The sequence below is a fragment of the Lissotriton helveticus genome, chromosome 8, assembly GCF_964261635.1.
Source record: "Lissotriton helveticus chromosome 8, aLisHel1.1, whole genome shotgun sequence".
Classification (NCBI taxonomy): domain Eukaryota; kingdom Metazoa; phylum Chordata; class Amphibia; order Caudata; family Salamandridae; genus Lissotriton; species Lissotriton helveticus.
The window spans coordinates 79831668-79859321 of NC_136069.1; the positions used below are offsets into that span (position 1 = coordinate 79831668).

The 27654-nt window shown below is 48.9% G+C and overlaps 2 protein-coding genes across 3 annotated transcripts in view; one reads left to right on the forward strand and one right to left on the reverse strand.

Annotated features, from left to right (window-relative positions):
- The window catches only part of LOC144772394 (uncharacterized), a 552770-nt gene that overhangs the window by 174400 nt on the left and 350716 nt on the right, over positions 1–27654 (forward strand). The window lies entirely within an intron of this gene.
- Positions 14895–16353, reverse strand: LOC144772388 (ADP-ribosylation factor-like). The gene has a single exon (XM_078656662.1). It carries the CDS (start codon positions 15973–15975, stop codon positions 15442–15444), a length of 534 nt encoding a protein of 177 aa, XP_078512788.1. The 5' UTR covers positions 15976–16353; the 3' UTR covers positions 14895–15441.

Sequence of the window (27654 nt, forward strand, 5' to 3'; positions counted from 1 at the left end):
TGGCAGGGATATGTTGCCAGCTCCTATACCTGCTGCTTAAATAAAACCACACGCTGGGGTGTCTAGAGCAGTCATGCATCACTGGAATTCAATTCTACCATTAGCCACACATATGGAGCTAGAAGCAAGTGTATGTATGGTAGGAATGAATGTGCTGCCGACTCTCACGCCTGCTGGGTAAGAACCGCCGCCCACACGCATGTCAACAAGAAGGGGGATTTTGGTACAGTGTGTGGATCAAAGCTCAGGAGAGTGAATATTCTACAAAATGAATGATGATTATGACTTTTTATATGACATGTGAACAGTACATCGAAACCGTATTGAATATTAGTGGGGGCAACTAAATTCCCTTAATCTGACATTGCAGTGGATGGTGTAGGTATACAGGTGTTAGTGTGCCTAGTACGCTATTTTAGCTCATGATATAGTCAAGGTAGAATAGCCTAATAAAGTGTTATTGTCTCCAGATGTACCTTTTGGGTACACAGGCCATAGAACTGAGTTAGTTGGTTATTTTGGGCAAACAGAGTTTGTTGGGCGCTGCACTTATGGGAAAATTTACGTGGCAAGGAGTGGGCAATCCCTGCTGGGTTGGGCACACCTGGAAGAAATGAGTATCAGTTAGGGCATGAGAGCTGACCCTCCTAATGTCACCTGTGGGAATTCTGCCGGTGGTGGTACTGATGGTGTTTCTAATTTCATGCAGGAGTTAAAGTAACAATTTCCTTATATTTTAAGTGACAAACAGGCGGAATACCAGTATTTTAAGTATCGTATCAGATTGCATGACAATGTTATTGCTATGAGTCACAGGTTGAGAAACATACTGTTATCGTACAGGGGCAAACTTAAAGACATGTTTTGTGACATGTGTAAGAAGAACATAACTAAACCAATGGACTCTTTGGTGGTGATTTCTTTTAAATCTTCTGGGGAATTGAGACTCTGTGTTGATTTGCACAGCCTTAATAATACCATTTGGGTGGATGCCCATTCTCATCCCAATCTTCATGAGATAATGACCACTTTAGCGGGGGCACATGTGTTCTTATGTCTAGACCTGGCCAGCGCATACCATCAAGTATCTTTAGATGAGGAACCCAAAAACCTCAGTGCGTTCATCACTTCAGAAGGGTTACTCAGGTTTTGTCGAATGCCGTTCGGCCCGGCTAGCACAACTTCTGTCTTTCAAAGGCTAATGAAAGAAACACTGGAATGTTTAAGTGGAGCAGTTGCTTTTCAAGATGACATTTTGGTCTTTGGTAAAGTAACGATGCGGAAGAGCATGGCGTAACTTGAGGAGCATTTTGGCGGATCTATCATCAAAAGGGCGTATGCTACACTCAGACAAGTGTAAATTTAAGAAATGTGAAGTGGAGGACCTACGGCATTGCATCAGCAGTGTGGGCGTTAAAACCAAACGTAATCATGTGGAAAATATCATCAATGCACCTGTTCCCAACTACAAAGAGAAATTAGTTGCTTTCCAAAGGTTAACGGAATTCTATGCTAAGTTTATCCCTACCCGTGCATCCAAAGTTCCTCCTTTCAGATGTCTGTTAAAAAAAATGCTAAGTTTGAATAGACTGGATAGCTTGTCCAAGGTGTTTAATATTTTGAAGGGTTTAATTGTGAATGCACCTTGTCTCAAACCTTTTGTGGTTGAGAAACAATGTGTGGTGATGGTTGATACCAGTAACTTGGAACTGAATGGTGTGTTGATGCAAAGATACCAGGGCAAGGAGTGGATTATGGCGTATGTGTCAAGAGCTTTGCGAGATGCTGAAAAAAAACAATTCCGTTACTGAGAGCGAGTTGTTGGCCTGCGTGTGGGGGGGCTGAACATTTTAGGACCTTTTAGTTGGGGACTAAATTCAGCATCAAGATGGATCAGACGGCACTGGTGCACATGATGACGCCAGGTGCTGGAGGGGGCACAGTATGTCTGCGCGGTTAGCCAGGTTAGCTTCTAGACAGCAGAGTTTTCAGGATCAGTTAGTTGTTGTTTTTTTTGACAGAGTTGATCTTGTTTCCCACTATAGGATTTCTGACTCCATTGTCTTTAAACGCTTCCATTGATATTATGTCACTGATGCCAGCTGAGTGCCAGCCCCCTGCCACTATTGTGAGGTGGCACTACATCCGCCTTTCTTGGAATTCAAGGTCGGTCCCTGCTAGACCAAATACATTTGTTTATCACGCTTCCTAGTCTTCTTCAAGCTTCTTTTAATATTAAAGGGTCTTTCCTGCTTCTCTTTTTTTCCTCCGGATTTGTAGCTGGCCAGCCATCGCAAACAGCTCTCTGTGCGTACCTCAGTCCTGACCTGCTCCAGGGCCTACACTGTCAGTAACAGAAACAGCGCCAACAAAGGCAGCGCCCTTCTGATTTGCAGCACCTGCAGCTGGACGAGCCAGCAGATTAATGCAGAGAGCTCATTTATCTGCCCCACCCGGTCGGCCCAGCAACACACGCCATACAGATTATCATGTAACAATATAATGAAACATCTTCGAAATTCAAGTGTTTCACCTGCGGGTGCGTGTCATTTCATTCAGTACATTGGACTGTTCCACCACACTGAGTGACCTTTTACAATAAGTGTATTTCTAAATATGAGTTTGAAACATTAACTGCGGCCCTTCCCCACCCACAGGGCTCTGAAGAGGATGCCAACAGTGAACCAAGTGACAAGACATTTGTCATGTACCTTATATGTAGTGTCTGTTGTTATTACAAAGGCAGTAAAATTAAAGTGTGCTAAAACATATTCTAGAGAGGGTGTGTACAGCGCACAATAGGATGTTTTCAGCATGCTCTTAAACGTGAACCTTGAGGAAAAGAAGGTAAGTGAAGTAATTGCCTACAATCCCACATTTTGGTCAGGCAGGGTCCTAGGTGTTGTGGTATGAAATCTTGGCCGTCTAGCCTTACTGGCACCGGGAAATTTCCCAGGTGGCTGGTGTCATTTATAGGTCTCTGTCTAGTGTACACTGTGCAGCAGTGTTCGCGCAGCCAGAGTCCTTTTCGAGGGGTTTTAAAAATGGACCTTGAAATTCCACACAGCTCGTGCGTGTTATTTCCTAGGTCCATTTTGATTGGGCTTTGTGTGCGTGTATAACAGAACACGCAATAGGCCATGGGCGGTCGCATAGCTCCACCCATGGCCTATGGTGTCTGTTACGCGCACCAAAGCCCATATGTCTTCAATTATCGTGCCGACACGGGCACGATAATTGAAGACATATGCCTGCAGTGGCGCGCGCAACCCTAGCGGGCATTTTTTTTTTTTTTTTTACAATTGCTTCACTGCTGCTTGTTTTCTTTTCCTGGAGAGCTCTGTTTACTTGAGTGCGCTGCTAAACTGCACTCGCCGTTAATCCTGGCTTCGAAAGAGGCTTACACACCGTTTAGTTAAATACTGTGTGCATTCCTTTGCCAACTGCACATGTTTCTAGTTTGTGGTCAGGCAGCTAAGTTGTACTTCAAGCTGACCTTGACGAATCCAAGTTGACAGGAGCAGGATATGGTAATTCTGACGTTCAACGAGGGTCTGCTGTCTCTTCAAACGATGCTCTCCTGAGAACTGAACTGTTCTGGAAAGAGGTGCGTTTTGCAATGTTTAGGTGACATTTTTCGGTATTTCCTTACTGGCTGTGTGGAGGTGCCTGCCCAGCACCACATTCTGCAGTGCCTGGGAGATTAGCCGGGATCTACTGTGTCTGGCAGAGTTTGGGCGATGTTTAGCCACAGCGGAGCGTGGCACGGAATACCAATCAGTGTGCTGGGAACATACATGACTGTCATGAAGTGCCTCTAGGCTCGGCACTGCGCGGCGCTGACTTTCGGTTTGGAATACACAGGACTCCCTAGGGTACCCAGTTGGGTGCAGGGGCGCAACGGAGCCCCCTGTGGCGCAGGTGCCACCAGCTCAGAACCACTATGTATCTGTGATGTATGGGAGGCTCGTCACAATCTGTGGGGGTAAGGGGGCCTCACTTTGCGTTACGCGACTAGCCTACAGTCAAATTTTATGTACATGTTAGACTTGCACTGTCTGGTAAAAGCAATGCATTGCACCATGTTCCTCGTGTGCATGTTAATGTTTACTACTTCAAATAATTGGTAGCTAATTGATGCCCGCGATGTAGATGGTGCAGGCCTGTAGCACAGGTTAAGGTCAGGTGACCCGGCGTCTTATACAGCATGAATTGTTGCATGTCTTATTAGACTTCTTGGCGCACTCTTGTTTGTCTAGTGGTAGTGTCTGCGCTGTGCACTGCACAATGTTTTCTATCCTCAATGTGACGCTCTTTGGAACTTTCATGCGTGAACCCAAGTCTGACTGCATTCCAGCAGACTAATGTGAATTGTTCCCTCGTCCACACAGATGCTTTGTCGCCCCATTGGCTGGTGCGTTTCTGTAGCCTGTACCCACAAGTCTCGAGATATTGTGCGAATGGCTGGTCTTGGCCTGTTCACGTGCAGACAGTATTGTGCCCGGGTGGTTGCTACTTGTCTGCACCTCAGACGTCGATGTGGTTAGACTGTGCCAGGTTTTCATTTGCGTTTTGGCTTGCAGGCACATCTGCAGCCTGGTCCAGGAGGCCTCCGTACGTATAGTATGGAAGCTTTATGTTTGCACGATCCCGTACAGGCGGGCACGGTGCCCTGTTTGGGTGGTACACGTCTGCAACCCAGAGTAGGTAGTATGTGTAAGGTTCGATATGCATTGTGTGTTGGCATGATACATATCTAGGCAGCACGGAGCAAGCGTCGTGGGGCGCTTCTCGCCACCTAGAAGCCACGAGCGTCAGGTTTTTTTTTTGTAGAGTTTTATATAGCGCGAACTAGACCCGAACCGAATCAGGTATCAGAGCGCTTTACATAGCACAAGTTCCGTTTTTTTTACATGAGGACACACGCTTTCATGTTTTTTTTTAGGCACGGGGAGATTAAGTGATTTGCCCAGAATCACAGGAGGTTTTTGGCGTCGTTAACGAGGCTCGAACCTAGATCCTCATGTCCGAGGTCGAGCGCCTTAGCCGTTAAGCCAACTCCTCTCCCCTAGTTTATTGTGCCCGGGTGCTATTTGGATGCTCGCATGCAGACAACATGGTGCCTAGATGGGATATTCCTGTCTGCAGACTAGTAGTGTCATCCGTGCAGAGTGTGGACGGCTGCTGTGTGCACGATCACATAAAGGTGCTCTGAGGGCACGTAACACAGGCCTTAGTATGGCGTGCGTCTGGTTGCTATTTTGTACTATATCTTGTTTTCTTCTTTTGCGGTTCTGCCTTAGGAAAGAAAGTAAAATGTGCAGGGAAGAACAAAGCGGGGGTTCTATAAATCATCCCCGCGCCTTGTCAGATCAAAGGAGAGACATATTTCCGCTCCTGGAAGACTTGCCATGCTCAGGTGCTTGACAGACAGCTGGCCCTGCGCACGGGCCTGGGACTTTCTTGGCGATGACAGCCCAATGAGGAGCTGGCCACGGCAGTAGCCCTGCGATTACTGATCCACCGAGGTCTCTCGCCTCTTCAGGGCCATCCATTAGACAACGGACACTACTCAACGCAAATTACCACCTTCAGACCCAAGAAAGGTCACTCGAGGGCTTCAGGTAGGACGCAGTTCGCCAGAACTGCGTCAGCCTTCACCTTTTGGAACTTTCCCCAAAACTCCACTAATTGGGACCTTAGATTGTGTGCATACCCAGAGGCGCACACTGCACCAGTGCACGCGCCTCTCCTTTTATTTAAAAGCATTCCCAGCTCGAGGCGCACATGCACGCCTGTGTTGTGAGTGCCTCCCGGGGTACATGAACTCTAACACTATGGAGTCTTAAGGGGAGAGCGGCATGTCCTGTGCCCTGCCCCAGCACAGTCTGTGTGTGTGTGTTTGTATGGGTGTGTGTATGGGTGTGTGAGAGAGCGCGAGAGAGTATGTGTCTGTGTGCATACCCAGAGGCGCACACTGCACCAGGCCACGCACCTCTCCTTTTATTTAAAAGGATTCCCAGCTTGAGGCGCACAACCACACACATACACACAACCACACACACACACAACCACACACACTTATCCACACACACACAGCCACACACAACCACACCTACACAACCACACACACAACCACAACCACACACACACAACCACAAATACATAGCCACATATACACAGCCACACACACAACCACACACACAACCAAACACATACAACCACACACACAACCACACACATACAACCACATTTACACAACCACACACACAACCACACACACACAACCACACATAACCACACACACACACAACCACACACACACACACACACACACAACCACACACATACACAACTAAACACAACCACACACAACCACAACTACACACAAAACCATACACACAACCACACACACAACCACACCCTCAGTGCACGCTTTCACCAGGCACAAACACCACCAGCCGTCAGTGCACGCTTTTACTGGGCCCAAACACCACCACTACCCATCAGTGCACGCTTCCACCAGGCACACACCACCAGACGTCAGTGCATGCTTTCACCAGGCACACACACACCACCAGCTATCAGTGCACGCTTTCATCAGACACACAACACCAGCCGTCAGTGCACGCTTTCACCAGGCACACACACCACCAGCCGTCAGTGCGAGCTTCCACCAGGCACACACACCACCAGCCGGCAGTGCACACTTCCACCAGGCACACACACCACCAGCCATCAGTGCACAATTTCTAAAGGCACACACACCACCAGCCATCAGTGCACACATCAATTGTTAACGCATCCACAATTAACTATTGTAGCAATCGAAGTATGGCGCACTTTACTTTTAAACATATTTATCTAAAGTGCAGCATGCCACCATTGCTACAAAAATAAATACAAATTTTTTTGGCCTACAATTTATAGACTTTTGTTGCAGTTGGTGTTGCAATATTTAGCAATGCCAATCGCTCAAACGTAATTAACCTGAGACCTATTGCATCGTCATGGGCGTCCGCGGGGGGGGCAAGGAGGGGCGCATGCCCCCCCTGGAGCGTCCCTCCTTGCCCCCCTGCCAGGGCCGGCTCTAGGGCGGTGCGACCGGTGCTGGCTTCCTTGGGGCACCATTCCTTTCCTCCTGCAATTAACAGGCCTCACAAAAATGTCAAGATAAGTCCTGTGATTAATGTTCTTTCTTGCCAGAGATCAGAGTTTTGTGTAGTTGAGGTTTTTGACTTATGTGAAGGTAGTACAGAGAGTTAATGTGCCTACTGCAAAGAACATGTTGCAAGTAGATTACAGAGTGCATTTAATAGATCAGCAGGTTACTGCTTTTAAAAGAGCCATCCTTGTGTTACTTGCAATTTATAACTTAAAGTCCTAATATAGAATAGTGAGGTATTAACTTGCATCATAGAAGTGCATACACTGCTAAGTATAGAACATTGATTAATGTTGCAAAAAGGGTTCATTTGGGTAGAAACGGATTCTTATTATTAAAGAAAACTCCCAACTATGCTGATCTTTTTCGACTCTGAGTGTGTTTCTCCACACCAAGCACTCCTAAACTATACTGCCTACCAGTATGGATGACATGTGACTCTTACACTTTTAGTCCTTTGGCTTATGTAACATTTCCTATACACTGATTTACACAAGTATGATTGATTGATTGATTGTGTAATGTGTGTGTGATGCAAAGTGCCCTGACATACTTTAATGGTATGAGTAGTGCTATATACCGAATTCAATGCATCTGAGAGAGAGTTGTTATGGAGACTTGGTCACTGTTAAAGGGTGCTAGTGAGAGAATCTGTGGGGGTGGTGGTCATTGGGGGCGCCAACTAACATTGTTGCACTGGGTGCCACCAGCGCTAAAGCCGGCCCTGCCCCCTGGGGACGCCCATGTCACTATGCATTACACATGGTGCTCCAGCCACTGTTCCTCTCCAGCTCGCACTCTCTGTTCTAGTCTGAAGCTCCTCTGCATCCCAGGGCTCAGTAGGACAAGACGCGGGCTTCATTTTCCTGCACTGTCCCTTTGGCACTCTCTTCTAGGTGAACTCCTGTGCATCTCATCGCACGTCACATCTAGACAACACCTGGAGACTCTGCTCTTTTCTAGATCCTTCTGAGTACCCTCTGCCCCCCTTCCCTCCATCATATAATTTAGTCCGAAGCGCCAGGAGACCTCAGACTTTATAGCGCGTTCTGACACAATAACAAGATTGAGGCAAAGTCTTTTCAAATAATTATTGGATTATAGTGATGGACTGCCTAGAACAGTTGCTGTTAAGTAAATTACTAAGCAGAAAGAATAGTCACATTTGAATAAAAGAGTATATTTTAACGTAGGCACCGCTCTGACATAAAATGGTGGTCATCAATGGATGATTTTTGATTTCATAATTTGCATTTATCAAGAAAGATAACACAAACAGAAAACAAATGGAAATGAAGTGTTAGGCATAAGTCAGTACAGAGGGGGATATCCAGTTGGGCTAGGAAGCGTGGATGCGAAGAGGAGAGGGGCTGAGTCCATGTGTAGTCACCGCTGTAGTCCAGAGCAGGGGGGAGGCGCAACGAGCAGGCATATCTAAGATGTATCCCTGAGTAGAAATGATCATACAGCCCTTCTGAGTCTTACTCATTGAGGGTAAGAGCAACTCGTTCTGGGCACTTGCCTGCATTGCCGCAACATTACAGATTTATCATGCAAATCAGGGATGTATTCTTTAAAAATAATGTTTTAGTCCCTTAACGTTTTCTTCCGCCCAATGGTATAGATAGCAAAAGAGCAGAAAGTTTACATCCATGTGACTGATAGGCAGGGCCACTGGAATTATGCAATTGTGCGGCGATTTTTGCATATTTGCTGCATTTGTTGCATAATCCAACATTTGCCCCATAATCTGCAGAGTTTAAGAAAAAAATTGTTTCTAGCTCAAACGGTTCAAAAGTTAGTAAAAATGCAGCAACACATGTTGCCGGGCAGTTGAAAGTCCTTTGCAAAGGTTGATTTATCAACTTTCTGTAGCTTGATGCTATGTTTGGGTGTTTAACTAGTACTAATGAGGTGCAACTAATGCCCAAACAGTGTAAACATGTTTAAAATTACAAAATGAAGTTATACTGTCACAAAATGTGCCACATAATTTGCTTTTTCTTGACGCATCATTCACTCAACCCTGCCGCTTTATGTGACCCTCCCTGCCTCATACTTACAGTGGCCCTGCTGTTAGGATATCCCTGGTGAGTGCCTCATATTCTACTCACAGCGTAGAGTGTGATTGGTGAAGTAAGGCTGGGCCTGCCTTACCCGTGTGCTCTAGACTAAGATGCTGTGGCAGCGCTTTTGTGGTGAATGTGTCCTCAGGGAGTTCAGACCTCTGTGTGGACCGTAGACAGACAAAGTAAGGAAAGCATCTGGCTGCCGACGACAAAGCCACTTTTCGCAGCTACCTTTGGGCTGAATCTCTTTTTCTGTCCATCTGTTCACAGTTGTCCTTAATCAAAGTAAAGCATTGTAAATGGCCATAACAAGTGTTTTTATTTTTGTATACATTTGACACAGGCAGCCAACTAAATGGCCAGTAGGTGCTTAGAAGAATGTACGGTCTAAATGTAGTGGTTGTGAGATTTGCATATTTGAGGACCCCTATTCCGAGATCCTTCGCATACATAGACCTTCTATGCAGGGGGCACCACAAGTTGTAACTAACACCCCAAACCTCAGGACAGGAAGATTTCCAGGATAGCACAGGTACTGGTCCAGTACCCGAAGTAAAGAGCAGCACAATGGACTACTACGTTGGTGCCCTGAGGATTGGAAATGTTGTGCCTTGATCCCTGTTAGAAACCTCTGGCAAGCTAGTCGGTTTGTAGCGCTTAATATTCAGCCTGTTCCTTCACCACTTGAAATGCCCTGGTTGGGAAATATGCGCTCCTCAGGGGCTTCCCTGCTTCCACTGGCCCCTCTGCTGCCTTCTGCTTGTCAAATCCAACATTAAGTTAACCTAGAAGCGCAGCAGGTGCCTCAAGTACCTCAGGTCTGTGAGGGAACTAATCAGATGTTCCAGGGTCAGCGTTGTGCACAACCATCATTTCTCAGTGTAGCTGGAAACCAAGGAACCAGCTGATCACAACATGTAAAATGGCTGTTGCATACTGGAGCGCTTGTGGTTGACAGGTCGAGGAGGGGCTAGCTTTGCAGGAAGAGGGTGTGGGTGCACACAGTTCATATCATCCTTGTGGAAGGAAACCACCCTTTTTCTCTGGGAGAAACTTATGAGGACAATAGCTGCATAACGTAAAACACAGATTTAAAAATAATATTTTTCATTTTGTCCGACAAAACATATTAGTCTACGCAAGACAGTGAGGTACATTGGGGCGGTAGGAGTAGCAATCAATAAGTCAAGTCAAGTCAAGTCATGTGATTTATATAGCGCGCTACATACACAGAGGGTCTCAAGGCGCTTGAAGAATGGTGGGGAATTACTTGTCGAATATCCAGGTTTTAAGTTGCTTTCTGAATGATAGGTGGTTTTGAGTGAGGCGAAGGTGAGTGGGGAGTGAATTCCAGGTTTTAGCTGCCAGGTAGGAGAAGGATCTTCCTCCCATGGTGGTTTTGTAGATGCGGGGAACAGCAGCAAGGGCTTGGTTGGAAGAGCGTAGCTGGCGGGAGGGGGTGTAGAAGGAGAGTCGCGTGTTGAAGCATTCGGGTCCGAGTTCGCTAGTATGAGTCTCGCAGATACGTTCTGGATGCGTTGTAGTTTTTTCTGGAGTTTTGCGGTGGTACCGGCGTATAGTGTGTTTCCGTAGGGAATACTTCCACGCTGGAGTGACTGGTGACATAGTAAGTATCAATAGGGCACAGTACGAGAGGACCAGCATAGTGTCTTTCAGTCACTGCCTTAGTTTGCCGCTCATCTTTTTATTCACTCTCAGGTGTGCATTGATGTGAGATTTATATATTTACAGTGTTCTGGCGTGTGGTGCTTGCATCAGAAATTGCTTTTTGTTAAAGGTGTAAATTGTACTTCCAGGTTTTGGCGGCAGTCGTCTGTCTCTCTGTCCTTTGTTGTTTTCATGACACCGCTGGTTTCTACGGTGACTGCTGTTTGTTCGCGATGGGTCAGGTTCTTGGCTCTAGTGAAAGGCGCCCTCTGGCTGCTTTGTAGTGCTAAGAAGTGTACGTTGCTTCAGTTTACACCAGGCTCCTCGCGGAGAGACTGCCTCTTTCTCTGGTGTTGTTTTTGTCCTCAGGCTGCTCCCCGCCCCTTCTCACCTCTCTGAGAGCCAGTGCCCCCTTTGACCCTCTACCTGCCGCCCAACCTCTCTCCCGCCTCCTCTCCCGGTTCACATCTTGGTGCTTTCACACTGAACGTCACCTCCAGCTTGCATTTTCAGAGAGGGCCCCGGGCTCCCTATCACCGATAGGAGGAGGAAGAGAGAGGGGCGACAGTGGAAGACTTGGTGGGGTCGGGAGACAGATACGGTGGGGGTGAGAGTGAACGAAGAGGGGGGAGAGAGAGAGAGAGAGAGAGAGCAGTAGGGAAAGAGAGACCGAGAAGTAGGGAGGAAGGAAGATGAGAGAGCAAGTGGAGGGTGAGTGGGGGGTCTGGGTGAGGGACAGCAGCTTCAGAGAAGTGAGACCTGTGTCCTAAGTCCACTAGTGAAGACATCGGGTCCAAAGGAGTAAGAACCAGGCAAGACAGAGTAGGTCCAGGCAGGCTCGGTGGGTCCGGAAGAGGGACAGGGCAAGCATAACAGCTCCAGAGAAGGGCGAGCAGAACCGGACCAGGGCGAGAAGCTCCTCAAGCAGGGAGACGGCGCGATACACAATCAGAATGTAGTGTTCAGCTTTTGGGGTGCCGGGGGTAACTTAAGGGTTCAGGGTGGGTGTGGGTTTTAAGGTGCCAGGGAGTAATTTTAAGGTTCACAGTGGGTTAAGGATTGGGGTGCCAGGTGGATAATTTTAGGGTGCCAGGTGGATAATTTTAGGGTTCAGGGTGGGTATGGGTTTTGGGGTACCAGGGGGTTAATTTTAGGGTTCAAGGCGGGTACGGGTTTTGGGGTGCAAGGGGGAAATTTTAGGGTTCAGGGCGGGTATGGGTTTTGGGGTGCCAGGGGGAAATTTTAGGGTTCATGGCGGGTATGAGTTTTGGGGGGCAGGGGTAATTTTAGGGTTCAGGGTGGGTATGGGTTTTGGGATGCTAGGGGTAAGTTTAGGCTTCAGGGTGTTTGTGGGTTTTGGGGTGCCAGGGGTGTAATTTTAAGGTTATGGGAGGGTATGAGTTTTGGGGGGGTGGGGTAATTTCAGGGTTCAGGGTGGGTATGGGTTTTGGGGTGCTAGGGGGTAATTTTAGGGACCAGGGCAAGAATGGATTTTGGGGTGCCACAAAAGAAAGAGATGGCTGTGGCACAACAACCCTATGGTGTATGAGATAATATGCGGCCTGCTTCCTGCCCCCATGGCGCCTCCTGCGCCCCAGTGTTTCTTGTGCCCCACCTGGCACACATCATGTCGGAGGATGGTGATAACGTTAACATTTTGCCCCCCCTGGAAAAAATGTCTGTGGACGCCCATATGCATTGTAAATGCTTGTTTTCCTTGATCTGAGGCACTTTCTTTGCCTCTCTTGCCAAAGGCCCGCTTAGGCTTTTGGTGCAGCCTGGTCCTTTGTTGCTGTTGTTCAGAGGGTCTGACCTGCTGCTGCGCAAGGCATAGTCTCGTCCCCTCTGAATGTGTACTTCAAGTTCAAACGGAAGAGGTCTGCAGGGCCGACTTGTGCAGTTTGTACATTTATAGCGCTGTCAGCAGAGTGTGGCTGTGAAAGGACCTCTTGTGCGCGTGTGTATGTCCACGTCTGTCCCTCTCACATTCTAGCAGGCGCTGATTGCTTTAACCCACAGCCAATCACAGTATACATGCGAACGATTGAATGAGCCGCGGGGCATCCGGGGCTCAAATGAGTAGAGGATTTAATGGTGATCCACTCAGTGGAGAGGGATCAGACTTTCTGAGCTTTGTTACGCTGTAATTGTGGTTATGGTCTGCCCAGAATATGGTGCAATATTTTTTGCACCTGATATATTCTGACAACGCAGGGATGGACATTTTGTCAGGTGTGATAAATATCACCAATTTGCTATCATTGATGAAAGCTTCTGAGGTCGTCGTGCACACTTCAGATCATAGTTTCCTATTGCAGTAAGATGGACGGTGAGTTAAAGGCATCTTTTAGAGAAACCAGCGAGTTTATGTAATTCTAGTAACTATAAGGACATACTACACACAGTCGTCACATGCTGACTTAGATGTCACAGGTAGGATGGGGCCCTGTTGGAGTGGGGCCCTCAGACCATGGCCTTTGGTGTTGAGCCCATAGCCCTGAAATATGTCCTATGGGTTAAAGGCACCTACTGCAGAATCCTGTATATTTATTTATTTACATTGTGTATACTCGCAGGTACTGAGGTCAAGGCATGGGGGCAGGGTGGTGCAGAGCTGAAAAGGTACGAAGGCAAGTAAAAATGTCTGTCCTCAAATTGAGCCACTCAGCTGGCATTCTATGCGCTTGTGTGTGTCATGAATACTGAAAACCTCAGCAGACTTGGCGCTTTACCTGTTGTTACCAAGAGGGCAGGTTGTGCCTTTCAGCCATCGCTGTCTATTGTTACTTGCCCCTTGGCTCAGCAGTGAAGATCACTGTTGGCACTGACCCCAAATTGGCAGGGACTGCAGTACAAATCAACATTATAGAAGTATGTAAACTGCATTAAGTTGTTTTTTGGGTGACAGGGGATAGTGGAGCCATCAATGGCTGAGTCAGTTGCAATGAGAGTCCTGAAATTCTGATCCACATAGGATTTTCTACTGAAATGTATTTTTAACATTAGTATATTTTACTACTAAACAGGCAGTCACAATTGCAGTTACCTTGCAGTTAAAAGGGGCATAATTTGAACTGTGCAATAGGTGCAGTGGTATTGGGCCAAAAGCTCCAGGGAACCCAATAACTACAGATTATTGCTAAATGTTACTACTAAACAGGCAGTCACAAGTGCAGTGGTCTTTCAGGCACTAGGGTCATGATTTCAATGGTGTAGTAGGTGCAGTGGCACTGAGCCCAAAAGTTGTCAGAACTCCTCTAAACACCAAATATTGCTAAATGTAACTACTAAACAGGCAGTCACAGGTGCAGTTACCTTGCAGGCACTAGGGTCATGATTTCAATGGTGCAGCAGGTGCAGTAACACCAGGGCCCAAAGCTCTAGGAACTCCTCTGAAACCAAATATTGCTTTATTTTACTACTAAACAGGCTTTCACCAGTGCAGTTAGCTTACAGGCAATAGGGTCATGATTTGAATGGTGCAGCAGGTGCAGTGGCACCAGGGCCAAATCTTGTCATAACTCCTCTGAAACCAAATATTGCTATATTTTACAACTTAAAAAGCAATCACAAATGCAGTTATCTTGCACGCACAAGGGGCATAATTTGAATGGTGCAGCAGGTGCGGTGGCACCGGCCCAAAAGTTGTCAGAACTCGTCTAAACACACAATATTGCTATTACATCAATTCATTCTAATATTTCCCTCTTTCATTTTTCAAAATGTTGCTATTACTTACCCGCACTATACCACTAGCAACAGCACAATATATTGCCTTTTTGTACATAAACAAGTCAAAATATTAACAGACTTTCTGTAACTTATATTGCACAACTACTCAGCAAGCTACAACTTACAACAAAAAACAGCATATTATTGATCACGTAGGTAAAACCTAATGAATTTACCAATGCTTGTTGTTTGTGCTAAAGTAACATATTGTGTCAATACAGTACATTGTTATTTTCATAAATCTCAAAACAGACTCCTTGTTGGAAATATAAATTGTTTTATTCACATACAAAAATAATTGCTAAATTTGATCTTAAAAAGTTAATTATTCAAGTTGGAAAAATAGCAGGTGTTTTGCAGTGAAACAGCAGGTCACTGTTTTTGAAAAAACACATAATTTGCAGCGTGTGTATAAACAGAAAAGTATAAGCGTGCTCAATTGGAAGTTATCTGAACATAGTTACTGGTGAGCCTCTGTTTTTAATTCTGAAAATAAATAAACTGTTGCCATGAAGGGGGAGGAATGCGTTACGGACAGCAATAATAAGAGGAGGAAAGGAATGCAAACTCTCTCAACTTTTCTCCTCACCTCTACTGTTTGCGAGTCTTCTGTCAAAGTATTACAGAGCTTTAACAGGGCTTAGGCGCAGACCCCAGGACGGAGCAGCTCTGCAGCATCCCTGGGGTGTCTCCCTTAAGTCACAGATGCGCTCAGTACATGCAGGGCAGCCCATTCTCTCTCTAACTCATGCTTGGAGTCTCTACAACCCACAAAACACGAGTGGGGCAAAATCAGTCTCTTTGTCATCATATTGCCCTGCTCTTCCTGAACTGCTTGACCATGTCAGTCAGCTTCTCCAGACCCTCCACCAGTCCGTCCCCTGTGGTGGCGCAGCATCCTTGGACATGCCACTCATGACCCCGCACCTTCTGAAGACCAAACTTTTCCTCCAGCTCGGAGGGGCTGCTGGCTCCAGGCAAGTCCTGCTTGTTAGCAAGGAGCACAAAAGGCACATCCATCATGTCCACATGCTGAAGGATGATCACCAGCTCATCTCGGGCCTCATCAAACCTCTCTGTGTCTGCGCTGTCCACCACAAACAGCAGGCCGTCTGTGTTTTTAAAGTAGTGTCTCCACAAAGGTCTCAACTTTACGTGGCTGGCGACGTCCCAGACAGTGAAAGATACATTCTTGATGGGCGTCACCGTTTCCACGTTGAAGCCTATGGTTGGGATGGTGACCACGGTCTTATTCAGCTTCCATCTATACAAGATTGTAGTTTTCCCAGCAGCGTCGAGGCCCAGCATCAAGATCCGAGCTTTCAGTTCACGAAAGCCCATCAGAGTGTCGTAGAGTGTGCTCAGGAAAAGACCAATGGTGTCAACAATATGGAGCCTTGGAACCTGAACACTCTGGAGCACAAACCTCCTGTGGCTAAGATCCTCTGCAGCTGGGATCTACTGGAGCTCAGACCTATGGAGCTGGAACCCAGTGAGATTGAATAATCCTCTGGAGCAATGACTTTCTAGCGCTGGGTTATAGAGGAATGTCCTGCTAAAGCTAGAACTCTTGAGTTTGTTTGCTGTGTTTTTGTTTCTTTCCTTGTCTCTGGTGACGCCCCGTCTCGCACTTTTCCACTTTGCTCTTCTGCGTCTGTGAGCTCGGCCTCCAGCAGACTTCCTGTTGATACAGTGCTGCTGCCAGACCTGCCCACTTCTATCTTGCTTCATCATCCGTAGAGATCATTTCCGGGGGCCCGACTTGCACGCCGTCTTCTGATTGGCTGAACCGCCCTGCCCCGCTGTCACTGCAGTTTCAGCCGCCTCACCGCCGCTGCGTCACAGAAGCCTCCGCTGGAAGAGCCACGCTGGAAGGCGCGCTCACGCCAGGAGTGACGCAGACACCTGTGACGTGCCCAGAAGAGCTTGTTGCTCGTGTGTGCTGTAAAACCCAATATTGATAACTGAAAGCAATACGATCTTACCGAAAAAAACCTGGGCTGCATGTGTTTAAGAGATTAGGGATCTTGAGAACTAAAGACCGGGACAGTTTGCACCAAAAGCAAGTCTACGATTTTACATCAATGAAGTGGCGCAAAATGACACCTCTCATCAACACAGGAACAGAGAAGAGGCACTAACAAAATGTAATTTCTAAAACCAGCATCATGCCTGTTGATTAAACTGTTTATTTACAACATTTTCTAACTAGCACAGCTTGAGAACACCAAAAAGGTGCATCTCACTGTTATCAGTTGACCCCCTCTAAAACCGAGACATGAGCCAAAATTGCCGAAATCTACCGGAACAGCTGGTGAAAATCCGGGACGCATGGTCACCATACATGAGATGCATCAATCATGTGCCCTAACACCTTACTTTAAAACACCCAGACAGTTAAGAATTTTAGCACATAAATTTGACCTTATTGTGCGTTAGAAAATGTGGTGAGGAATTGGCCACGCAAGTCTCAAATAACGCTGACCAGTTGTTGGAGAGCACATTTGAGCTCTGACTGAAAACCCGGTCACTTAGCGCCAAGGGCCATATGTATACATTTTAGGAGTTGAATTTCCTAATTTTGTTTCTTTGCGAATCGTAATCAAGAAATCGCAATTCCTTATGTATGAAACCTGTTGGGTTTCCTTTACCTTTTCCTAATGGGATCCCAATTGCCTACTTGATGAATAATAATTGGGTAGATCACAATTTGCGACACATTAGGAATCATTGCCATCATGGAAGGTCCTGCCTGCTAAGGTCCACAGACCACCACATCTGTGATTGCTTTTTAATCAATCGATTTTTTTTAATGCAGCCCGTTTTCCTTAAAAGAAAATGGAATGCGTTTAAAAACAGAAAATAAAACTTTAATGTTGAATTTTTTAAGACTAGGCAGTGGTCCGTGGGACCACTTCTTACTCCTAAACAATTATTGTTTCAACATTCGCAAAGGGGAAGGGATCCGATGGGTGCCTTTCCCATTTTCGAATGGTTACCACCTCTCTTGAGGTGTCAGTAACAAAATGAATGTTTTGCAACCGTGATTCGGTCGCAAAACATTCACATATACCAGTGTGATTCAGTATTTGGAAGGGATGCATTAAACACGCCCTTTCCAAATACCGAATCACTAAACACAAATTACGATTCTGTAACATGTTACCAAATCACAATTTGATTTGTACTTATCAAAAATCATTTTTGCGGTTGGAAACGTCCTGATTCTGCGATTCAGGCAGTTATTGAAGGCAAAAATGCTATTGTATATATGCACCCAAGTACTTCAGACTGTCTAGAGCTAAACCAAAGGGGCAGGGAAGAGAAGCAGAGGAGGAAGGAAAGGGAACAATGACAAAATGTACAACACATCCTTCCCCTATGAGGAAAGATGAGGTGCAGATCAACCTTAAATAATTTTCTATGAGGGAGGCAAATCCCAGGAGACTGTTTGAACTGATTCAGCATTGGAACTTACACCATGTTTAATGCCCCTTTTACACATTTGTTTCAGGATCAAGCGTCTTACTCAACTCGTCAGGTGAAGGATACTCCCTACCGTAATCAACCATACATTCATTTGCAACCTTAACATTGTCACTCGCACATTTGACACTTCTTTTTATACTCCAGCATTTGGCATCTTGAGCAATTACACTTTGTTTAGTTTACTTTTACAATTTTGATTGATTTGGAGTATTTGGAATTTCTCTTCTCCACTTTCACAGGAAGCCTTATGTCTATGACATCTACTATCGGATGTATGGTGTTACAACGCATGCTTTTAACCCGCATGCCTATAGAGCGCACGTTTTTACAACAACTTGCTGTCGGGGTGCGCTGGAATTTGGAATAGTATAATTTACTATTCCAACTCCAGTCTGTGCAACAGTAGAAAAAGGTGTTGGAGTTAAATCCAACACCTTATACCCCCTTCAGCAAGCCATTTTGTTGTAATGGCATGAGGGGTAAAAGCATACGCTGTAAAGCATGCGTTGTAACAGTTGTTTACCCTACTATCAACTCTAGCAGCATCAGTCTGTGTACTTGGTCATACCAAAGTTGGGTCATCTGTTTAAAAGCCAGGGGGCGTGGCTAGCAGCCGATGCAAGCGGACGCAGCCTAGCGAGGCTCCCGTCCTTTGCCCCAGTAATCCGCCAAAATATCCGCAATTCTGCGCGGAATCCCCGTGGGAATCGGGTTGATTCTGCGCTACTCATCGTAGCCTGCCCAGAGTTTGTAGCGGGACTGAAGACCGCCCACACCCGGCGCTAATAAACCTCCGAACCCGGGGACGACCGCAATCAAAATGGCGGAGTGAGGACGCAACGAGCCTTACGCCTATCGGTGTGGGGGCCCGGAGCTCGGCGATCGGACTCCGACACCATCGGCAGGAAAGGAATAACCCCCTGAGGCGACCTGGTGACCGTGATCTGAGGTGAGGCGGCGGCGGCGCTGTGGAGCGGAATGCGGACCGGGACCCTGGGGAGCCTGAAACTCGACGTCCCGGCTTCTGGGCCTGCTCCCTTCTGACGCCGGGGCGCCCTTCAGCGCGTGCAGGAGGCGGACGCTCGGACCCCTAGGAAGTTCCCGGGAGTGTGGCCGAGCCCAGGACACGGGCGGAGCGCAGCAGCGGACCACCGGAGGCACAGTGAGCATACCTGCGGGGAAGGTAGGAAGCCCTGAGGGGGTGAGCCCGGCAGCGCGGATCTGAGCGCGAGTCCAGCCGGGGGACCGGCCCGCCTCCCCCCCATGAGCAGAACTGAGGGGGGCACCCCTGATCCGGCAACCCGACCCGCCCGTGCTACAACCTCGCCCCATTACCCTACTCCTGGAGGCCTTTGAGGGAGTGACCAGCGCCCTGCGAACACCCGGAGGCACACACGGCGCAGCGCTGACCGGCGTGGGGGTGCGCCATCGGCGAGAAAAGACGGTGCATGCGAGCCTTCACACTGAGGGCAGTGCAGACCCAGGCAGTGGGCCCTGAGCCCGCCCGAGCAGAAGGGGACAACAACAGGTCGGCGACCTTCGGCTGGGCGGAGAGGTGGCCTGGTCAGTGACTGGCGGCTGGGACTGGCTGCCCCACCATCGCATCAGCGACCCAGCCCTCCACTAGTGGACCAGCTTTGGTTGGAGGGCGGGAACGTGGGCACAGACGCCCGACACACAGGCCGATCTTTTGGCGACCCATGGTGAGTGGAGGAACGTGGAGGGTCAACGCTGGGGTGCAGAGAGGAGACCGGCCCTGACCGACGGAATCAAGCGGACCGCTGTGGGGCCACTCTGCAGTGGAGGCCGGCTGGGGGCTCCCACCCCACCCCCGAGGTAGTGGAGGGGGGGACACCTGAGTGCGGCAACGAGACCCCTGGTACGCGGCTGCTGCTGCCGACGGGCGACTCCTACCCACTCGACCCGCGGACCACCGCCACGCGACTACCGGCCTGGCCTAGAAGCAGCGACAGGACATCCTGCTGCGACTCCTATCGTCCACGACCGGCCCTGCCTAGCCCAGCGGTTGCTGGGGGGAAGCATGGGGAAACCGAAAGGACCGAAAGGTGAGGCAGGAACAGCTGCGGAGGCTCCGGACACCTTACAACATCCCCAGTCGGACCTGCTGACGATGCAAGACAAAATCCTAGAAGCCATAGCGGCCACGAGGGCCGCTCTGCAAGACGACATTGCTCAAGTGTCGACGGGCCTGGGGCTCTTGCGGGCTGATCATGGAAAGCTAGCCGACAGGGTCGCAGAAACTGAAATGACTCTGAAAGATGTTGTGCCGGGGCAAAAAGCTTTAGAAAGTAAACTAACGGACGCCCTGGAGCGCATCCAGACGCTGGAGAGAAGGGCGGAGGATGCGGAAAACCGAAGCCGGCGGAACAACGTACGCCTGGTGGGCCTTCCGGAGAAAAGTGAAGGGGCAGACATACTGGGCTACGTGGACAACTGGCTGCGGACAGTCGTGGCGCCAGAGGGCCTGTCCCCTTTTTTCACGTTGGAGCGGGCACATCGTGTGCCTGCTCGACCCCCGAAACCGGGACTCCCCCCGCGACCGGTGGTGATTAAAGTACTCCACTACAGGGACAGAGACTGGCTCCTACAACGAGCGAGAGAAGCGGGACCCTTCCAGGTTGACAATAGCAAAGTGACGCTGTTCCCGGACTATATTTTCGAAACTCAAAAGCAACGAGCCTCTTTCCTCTCCATTAAAAAAGAACTGCGTACAGAGGGCCTGCAGTACTCGCTGTTGTTCCCAGCAAGGCTTCGAATCTCGTTGGATGGGAAAGCACTGTTCTTCACATCTTCGGCTGATGCCTGGACTTGGTGGAACTCTTATAAGGCTGGAACGGATGGGGCTCGCCACAGAACTGCGGAGGATTTCCAACAGAGATCAGTTCGACGATCCAAGCGGCTTCGGAAACGCGGCCAGCACAAGAAACGGCCGACGGAATCACAGACGGCGGAGGAACGGAAAGCGGCATTGCAAGCGGTGAAAGAAGTTTCTGGGGTGGTGACCCCACAGCGGGGAGGGGAATCGCTCTCAGAGGACAAACTAACAGGGTCGGAGACTGAATTGTCAGAGGTGGACAGCACGATGGGCCCGACTGTGACACCTCGAACAGCGGAGGAAGTATTTGGCAGCTGAAGCTCATGTCTGGGGGGGGCGGGTGGCGTCAACCGGGATGGACTGGCGAACCCAAACACTGAAGCAGGCTGATGTGAGACTGGTCAACCGTGAGTTTGGATGACTATTGTGGGGCGGAAGGGGACAAGGGAGGCGAATCTTGCTGAAGTAGCTAGTTCACGTGCCCAGAGGCCCCTAAGGCCGCCGCAGTACAGACTGCGGAGTAGACAGTTTTGAGAGCACTTTGCTCTATTGTTTGGACGGGGGCGACTCTTTGTGGTTGGGTCCTGTTCTAGGGGGGGTGGATGTCTAGAGATGTTGGGTTAACTCAGGACAGGGTGGGGGGCAAGGGGAGAGGGATGGGGTGGAGTGGGGCTGGTGGGCGATGGGGAAACGAAACAGAGCAGTTGGGGATGGGGGACGGGGAGGGCGTTACTGGTGTCTGGCAACTATGGGACGGAGTCCTTAGCAAATATTGTCGAGATGATGGATAGTGTGGGGTCGTTAAAATGTGTGTCCTGGAACGTGCGGGGTTTGAACTCAATGACTAAAAGGCACAAGGTTCATTCTTACCTGGTCCGCAGGGGGGTCCACATTGCCTTCCTGCAGGAAACCCATCTAACCAAAAAGGAAGGGGCCGCGTTACAAAGGAGGTGGAGGGGTCAGCTGTTCTACACCACATATTCTGCATTTGCCAGGGGGGCGCTACTTTGGATCCGGGCGGGGATCCCCTTTAAGGTCACTAGGCATACAGTGGATCTGGAGGGTCGATTTGTGGCTGTCGAGGGGTTACTGAGAGGTCGTCACATAGCGCTCTGCAGCATTTATGCACCGAACACTGAGCAGGCACCCTACTTCACTAAACTATCCAAGCATTTAGCAACCTACTTTGCGGGCCCGGTGTTGATGGGGGGGGACTTCAGTTCTATTAGGACACCACATTGGACAGATCGCACCCACCGCTACACACATCCCCGGTGCATAGACTGGCGAAACATAGACTGCAATGGCAAAGGGCAGTGGGATCTCACTGATGTATGGCGCGCGCAGCACCCTAGTGAAAGGGACTACTCCTTTTATTCCTGCATGCATGACCTCCATGTCCGTATAGATGCATTCCTGTGCTCCCAACATGTATTACCCTTGGTGACCCGTGCGGAGTATCTAACACGCACGATCTCAGACCATAATCCCCTGCTACTCACCCTGGCCTGGATGAACGGAAGTACGCCAATTCCAACGTGGCGGCTCCAACCAGACACGCTGGATGACCCGCCATTCCGGGCGGACCTAGGACTTAGGGTCACCCAATACTTTGTAGAAAACGAGGAGACCACCACCTCCAGAGCCGTCGAATGGGACGCATTCAAGGTGGTAGTGAGGGGACACTGTATTGGGAAGTTTGCAGGCGCACGTCGAACACTGATAGAGGACTTAGACAGAGCGGAACGGACGCTGCGGGAAGCGGAGAAATCCCGGCCTGGCCACCCCGAGTTGCAGGGCAGGGTTAGTGCAGCGCGAGAAGCGGTTGCGGTAGCCATGGAGAGCCTACGTAGCTTCGACTATAAAGCTTACTTAACTAAGACTCTCGCTGAAGGGGACAAGACGGGGACGCTCCTAGCCTGGCTGGCCAACCCCCATAGAGGTTCCTCTCCGATACTGACCCTAACAGATATGAGCGGGGAAGTGCACGACACCCAACCAGGTATAGTGCAATGCTTCACGACGGGGAACGGGGGCCCAACCTGAGGCGACGGAAGCCCTCTTAGTAGAGTCACATCTACCCCGACTTGACCCGGACAACGCCAAAGCAATCAGTGGCCCGATCGACCTTGCGGAAATTAGAGGAGCCATCGTGAGAATGGCGCGAAACAACACGCCGGGGATGGATGGGCTACCAATTGAGTTCTATATGAAGTATATGGAGATACTAGCCCCTAAACTTAGAACGGTATATAATGAAGCCAAAGAGAGGGGAGAGTTACCCCAGTCGATGCGCGAGGCGATCATGATTCCGTTGCTTAAACCACGTAGGGATGGCACAGATCCAGCCTCATACCGACCGGTATCGATGTTGACGACGGATTACAAAATCCTGAGTACGATTCTGGCAGGGAGACTAATAGCACATATGAGGGGTTTAATCCACGAGGACCAATCGGGCTTTATTCCCACCAGAAACACGTCCCACAATATACGACGGCTGCTAAGGCTGCTGGCAGACCCGCCACAAGCAGCGAGAAGCCCGGCAGTGTTGTCAGTCGACATAGAAAAAGCGTTCGACAGCCTGGAATGGGACTACCTCTACGCAGTGATGCGGAGTTTTGGCCTCGGGATGACTATATAAAATGGACCAAGGTGTTGTATGCGCGAGCAGGAGCGAGGGTAAGAGTGGGAGCGTTAATATCGGACCGCTACGAGGTGAACAGGGGAACGAGACAGGGCTGTGCGTTGTCGCCTCTGTTGTTCGCTCTGGCTATGGAGCCGCTTGCCATGATGGCTAGGAAAGGGGAGGCATACCGTGGCCTAGAAACAAGAGGGGTACAACATCATATATCGCTATATGCGGACGATCTCTTGCTATTCTTGGATAACACCGAAGAAGCGGTTAGGGGCGCGGAGGGTCTGCTAATGAGATTCGGGGCACTATCGGGCCTGAAGGTGAATTGGGCGAAGACTTGCCTTTTCCCACTCCGGAAGGAGGAGAAGCGACCGACAGCGAGCGTTAGCATGCGCTGGGAACCTGATTGCCTGCACTATCTTGGGGTTTACATCTATCACGACCCCACCAACTTGTTGGACGGGAACATTGGTCGCTGTATTCGAGCGTTGAAGGGCAGCATGTCCTTCTGGGCTACCCTTCCATTATCCATGACGGGACGGGTATCCCTCCTCAAAATGATCGCACTTCCACGTTTGTTGTACCTTTTTAGGACCCTTCCGATATGGATACCGGGAGAAGTCTTCAGGCGATTAAAATCTGACGTGGTGTCGTTCCTATGGGGGGAAGGCAGGCGACGAATAGCGTTGGCGACTCTCATGCGCCCTAAAGACCAGGGGGGGCTTGCAGTCCCAGACTTCGAGCTCTATTATCTGGCGGCGCAACTTCAATTCTTCATGCAGGAGGTGGCACGGGTATACCGGGGACCTGACCACGTGAGGGACACGGGCACCCCCCGCCACGTGCTGGCATACGTAGCTCTGCAACAGAAATTGTTCCTGAGAGGGTTGACCCAAGAGGAAAGGACACTGCGGCTTTGCTGGAACCGCATGCAACGGCGTACGGGTCCAGGCCACCCTTACGCACCTGAGATTCCCTTAGGGATGTTGACGGCGCTTCCGCACGGAGGGGATTGGTCGAACCTCCAATTGTGGGAGGAAGCGGGTCTCCAAATGATCGGAGACTTATACACCGACGGGGTGCTGATGGACTTTCAAACTCTGCAAGAACAATATGACCTCCCTCGAGGAGACTATTTATTGCACGCAGCTGTGATGAGGGCCATTCAGAAACATTGGGGGGAAGGGCTGACTGAACCTCAAGTGTCCTTGGCGTGTCAATACACGATGAGGACAGCAGGCACGTTCAAGGCGGTGACCTGTCTTTACTCCCGTATGAGCACCGAAAACGTTCCACCGTTAACGCGCCTCAAAACGCACTGGGAGACGGACCTGCAAAAAGAGATCCCGAACGCGACATGGTCCCGACTACTTCAGCGAGCCAGGAAAAGCACTAGAAACGCCCGTTTCCAACTAATACACCTTTACATCCTACATGGGGCCTACCTCACTCCGAGTAAGATAATACAATACTTTGGCGCGATGGACGCAGCGTGCCCCAGATGCGCGCTAATAGGGGCGGACTTGCTACATATGCTCAGGGACTGTCCGCGCTTGCAGGAGTATTGGATGGGAATTGGGGACACCCTGAATGAGATCACGGAAAGGACCCTGCATTACGACAGCGCGGTCACCCTCCTGCACTGGTTTCCACACACACGCAAAACCAAAATATCGAGCAAATTTATAGACATGGGCCTACTGATTGCAAAGAGGGAGCTCACCAGGGGTTGGAAATCTAAGACAGCACCAACACATCAAAAATGGTTACACGAATTTCTGAAATGGGCGGCAGCAGAGAGCACACTTAGGTACCAACTAGCCCGGCGCACGGCAGATGAAAACGCTCAGGAAGCGGCGCTAGCGTGGGAGACCCTAGTCCAAGAGCTGAGGGACAGTGCAGACACGGGAGACGATGAAGACGAAATGCTACACGGGGAACCCCCAGGAGAGACAGGGTTGGACACCGCACGAACACCGGACACACACATCTAAGCACTATTTCCATGATCCTACTTCTTCCAACTCGACTGCGTTCACGAACATGACACGTTGACTCAGACACCAGGGACACGGGGAGGGAGGGGGAAAAAAGACCAGTTAAATTAACCGTTACTGTGAAGGGAACTAATGCACCACCACGAAATGAGGGAATGCAGTGGGAACAGTACACACAAAAGCGGAGAGGGTTGAATCACTTTGACATCTGTGACTAAGAGGTTAAACACCATGATACATATCTATACGCCGCCCAGCCTCCGGGATGTGGGTTGTTAGGCAGTGTACATAGTGGGTGGAGACAAGTAAGTGGACTACAACCCTGTGGCCAAACTGGTATATGTGTGATGTGCCCTGAATTACCTCTGCAATAAAAATTATTTTACAAAAAAAAAAAAAAATCTGTTTAAAAGCCACAAAGGGCACATATGTGACGATGTCACTCCTCCTCTTAGAAATCTACATGGACTGACTCCAGTCATGGAATGAGGACATACATGGTTAAACCACAACCTTTCCCTAATGGCTTGTTCAATCAGCAGTTTGTTTTGATAGGTCAGTTGAATACTATCCTTGAAGTAGTAGTTGAAACTCTTTACGAGGCCGTTGCACTGAGGATCATAAAGGGCAGATTTTTTTGCTATTCGAAGTTTTGTGGAAATAGCCATCTCTTGGGATGAAAATTGCACATTTCTGTCACAGACAATGGTCTCAGGATACCCTTCCCTAGAGAAAATATCCATCATCTAGCTTAATACTTCACTTGTAGTTATCTCTCTACAAAGACTAACTCTGGCCATTTTGTAAATTAACCATCAGAAGTACAAATTGCATGTGTTGATATTTTAGTAGAGGGTCCCATGATGACGAAAGACTAAACTCTGTTGTGGTGATTGAGTTCCCATCACAGGCTGCATAAGTGGGGTATCTGTCCTAAAATTCCTATAGCAATTGACACATTGTTCACAATTTCTTACAAAGTAGTCCACTTCCTTATTCATTCTATGCCACCAGAATAGTTTTCTAAGTGAATTCTTCAGGCTGAAATTCCCATATAACACCAGTGGTACGATCTCATGAGAACATCCTAGACCGCTTAAGGTGAAACAATTTTGTCATTACTGTATGGAATGCCATTTACACTTAATTCACTGATAACCCGAGCGAACAAGTGCAAAGCACCTTTTAAACTGTTAATTGGTGGCCAACCAGAACATGTGTATGTTATTTTATAAGATTTGTAAAGCGCATGGCTGCCTCAGCAACAGGGCTTCCCAGCGCTAGTTTCGTCAGAAAGCCACAACTGTGAGAGAGAGGGAGGTCCAGCGGGCTACTTAGATGGTAAACAACCATGTTTTCAGAGATTCCCTAAAGGACAAGAGGTTCTGAATGCACCTCAGATGAAGGGCATTCCAAAGAGTGCAAAAGTACCTACTACCCGCCCTGGCTCTTCTAGCACATGCCACACAGGCTAGATTATGATCAGCAGCAGGGGCGGCTGGTGACATTTGAAAGTGGTGAGGCGTAAACTAATTTGCATATTGCACCACAGCGAGCGAGCGCAGCGAGCGAGCCCAAACCACCTTGCATCCATCCATACATCATTCATGCATCCACCCATCCATCCACCCACCCACCCATCCTGCATCCATACATCATTCATTCATGCATCCACACATTCATCCATCCACCCATCCATCCTGCATCCATCCTGCATCCATCATTCATTCATGCATCCACCCATCCATCCATCCTGCATCCATCATTCATTCATGCATCCATCCATCCACCCTGCGTCCATCCTGCATCCATCATTCATTCATGCATCCACCCATCCATCCACCCACCCATCCTGCATCCATACATCATTCATTCATGCATCCACCCATCCATCCATCCTGCATCCATCATTCATTCATGCATCCACCCATCCATCCTGCATCCATCATTCATTCATGCATCCACCCATCCATCCACCCATCCTGCATCCATCCTGCATCCATCATTCATTCATGCATCCACCCATCCATCCACCCATCCTGCATCCATCATTCATTCAT

Coding starts and splice junctions, on each gene's coding strand:
- LOC144772388 (XM_078656662.1), bottom strand. CDS start 15,975: ATGGGCTTTCGTGAACTGAAAGCTCGGATCTTGATGCTGGGCCTCGAC.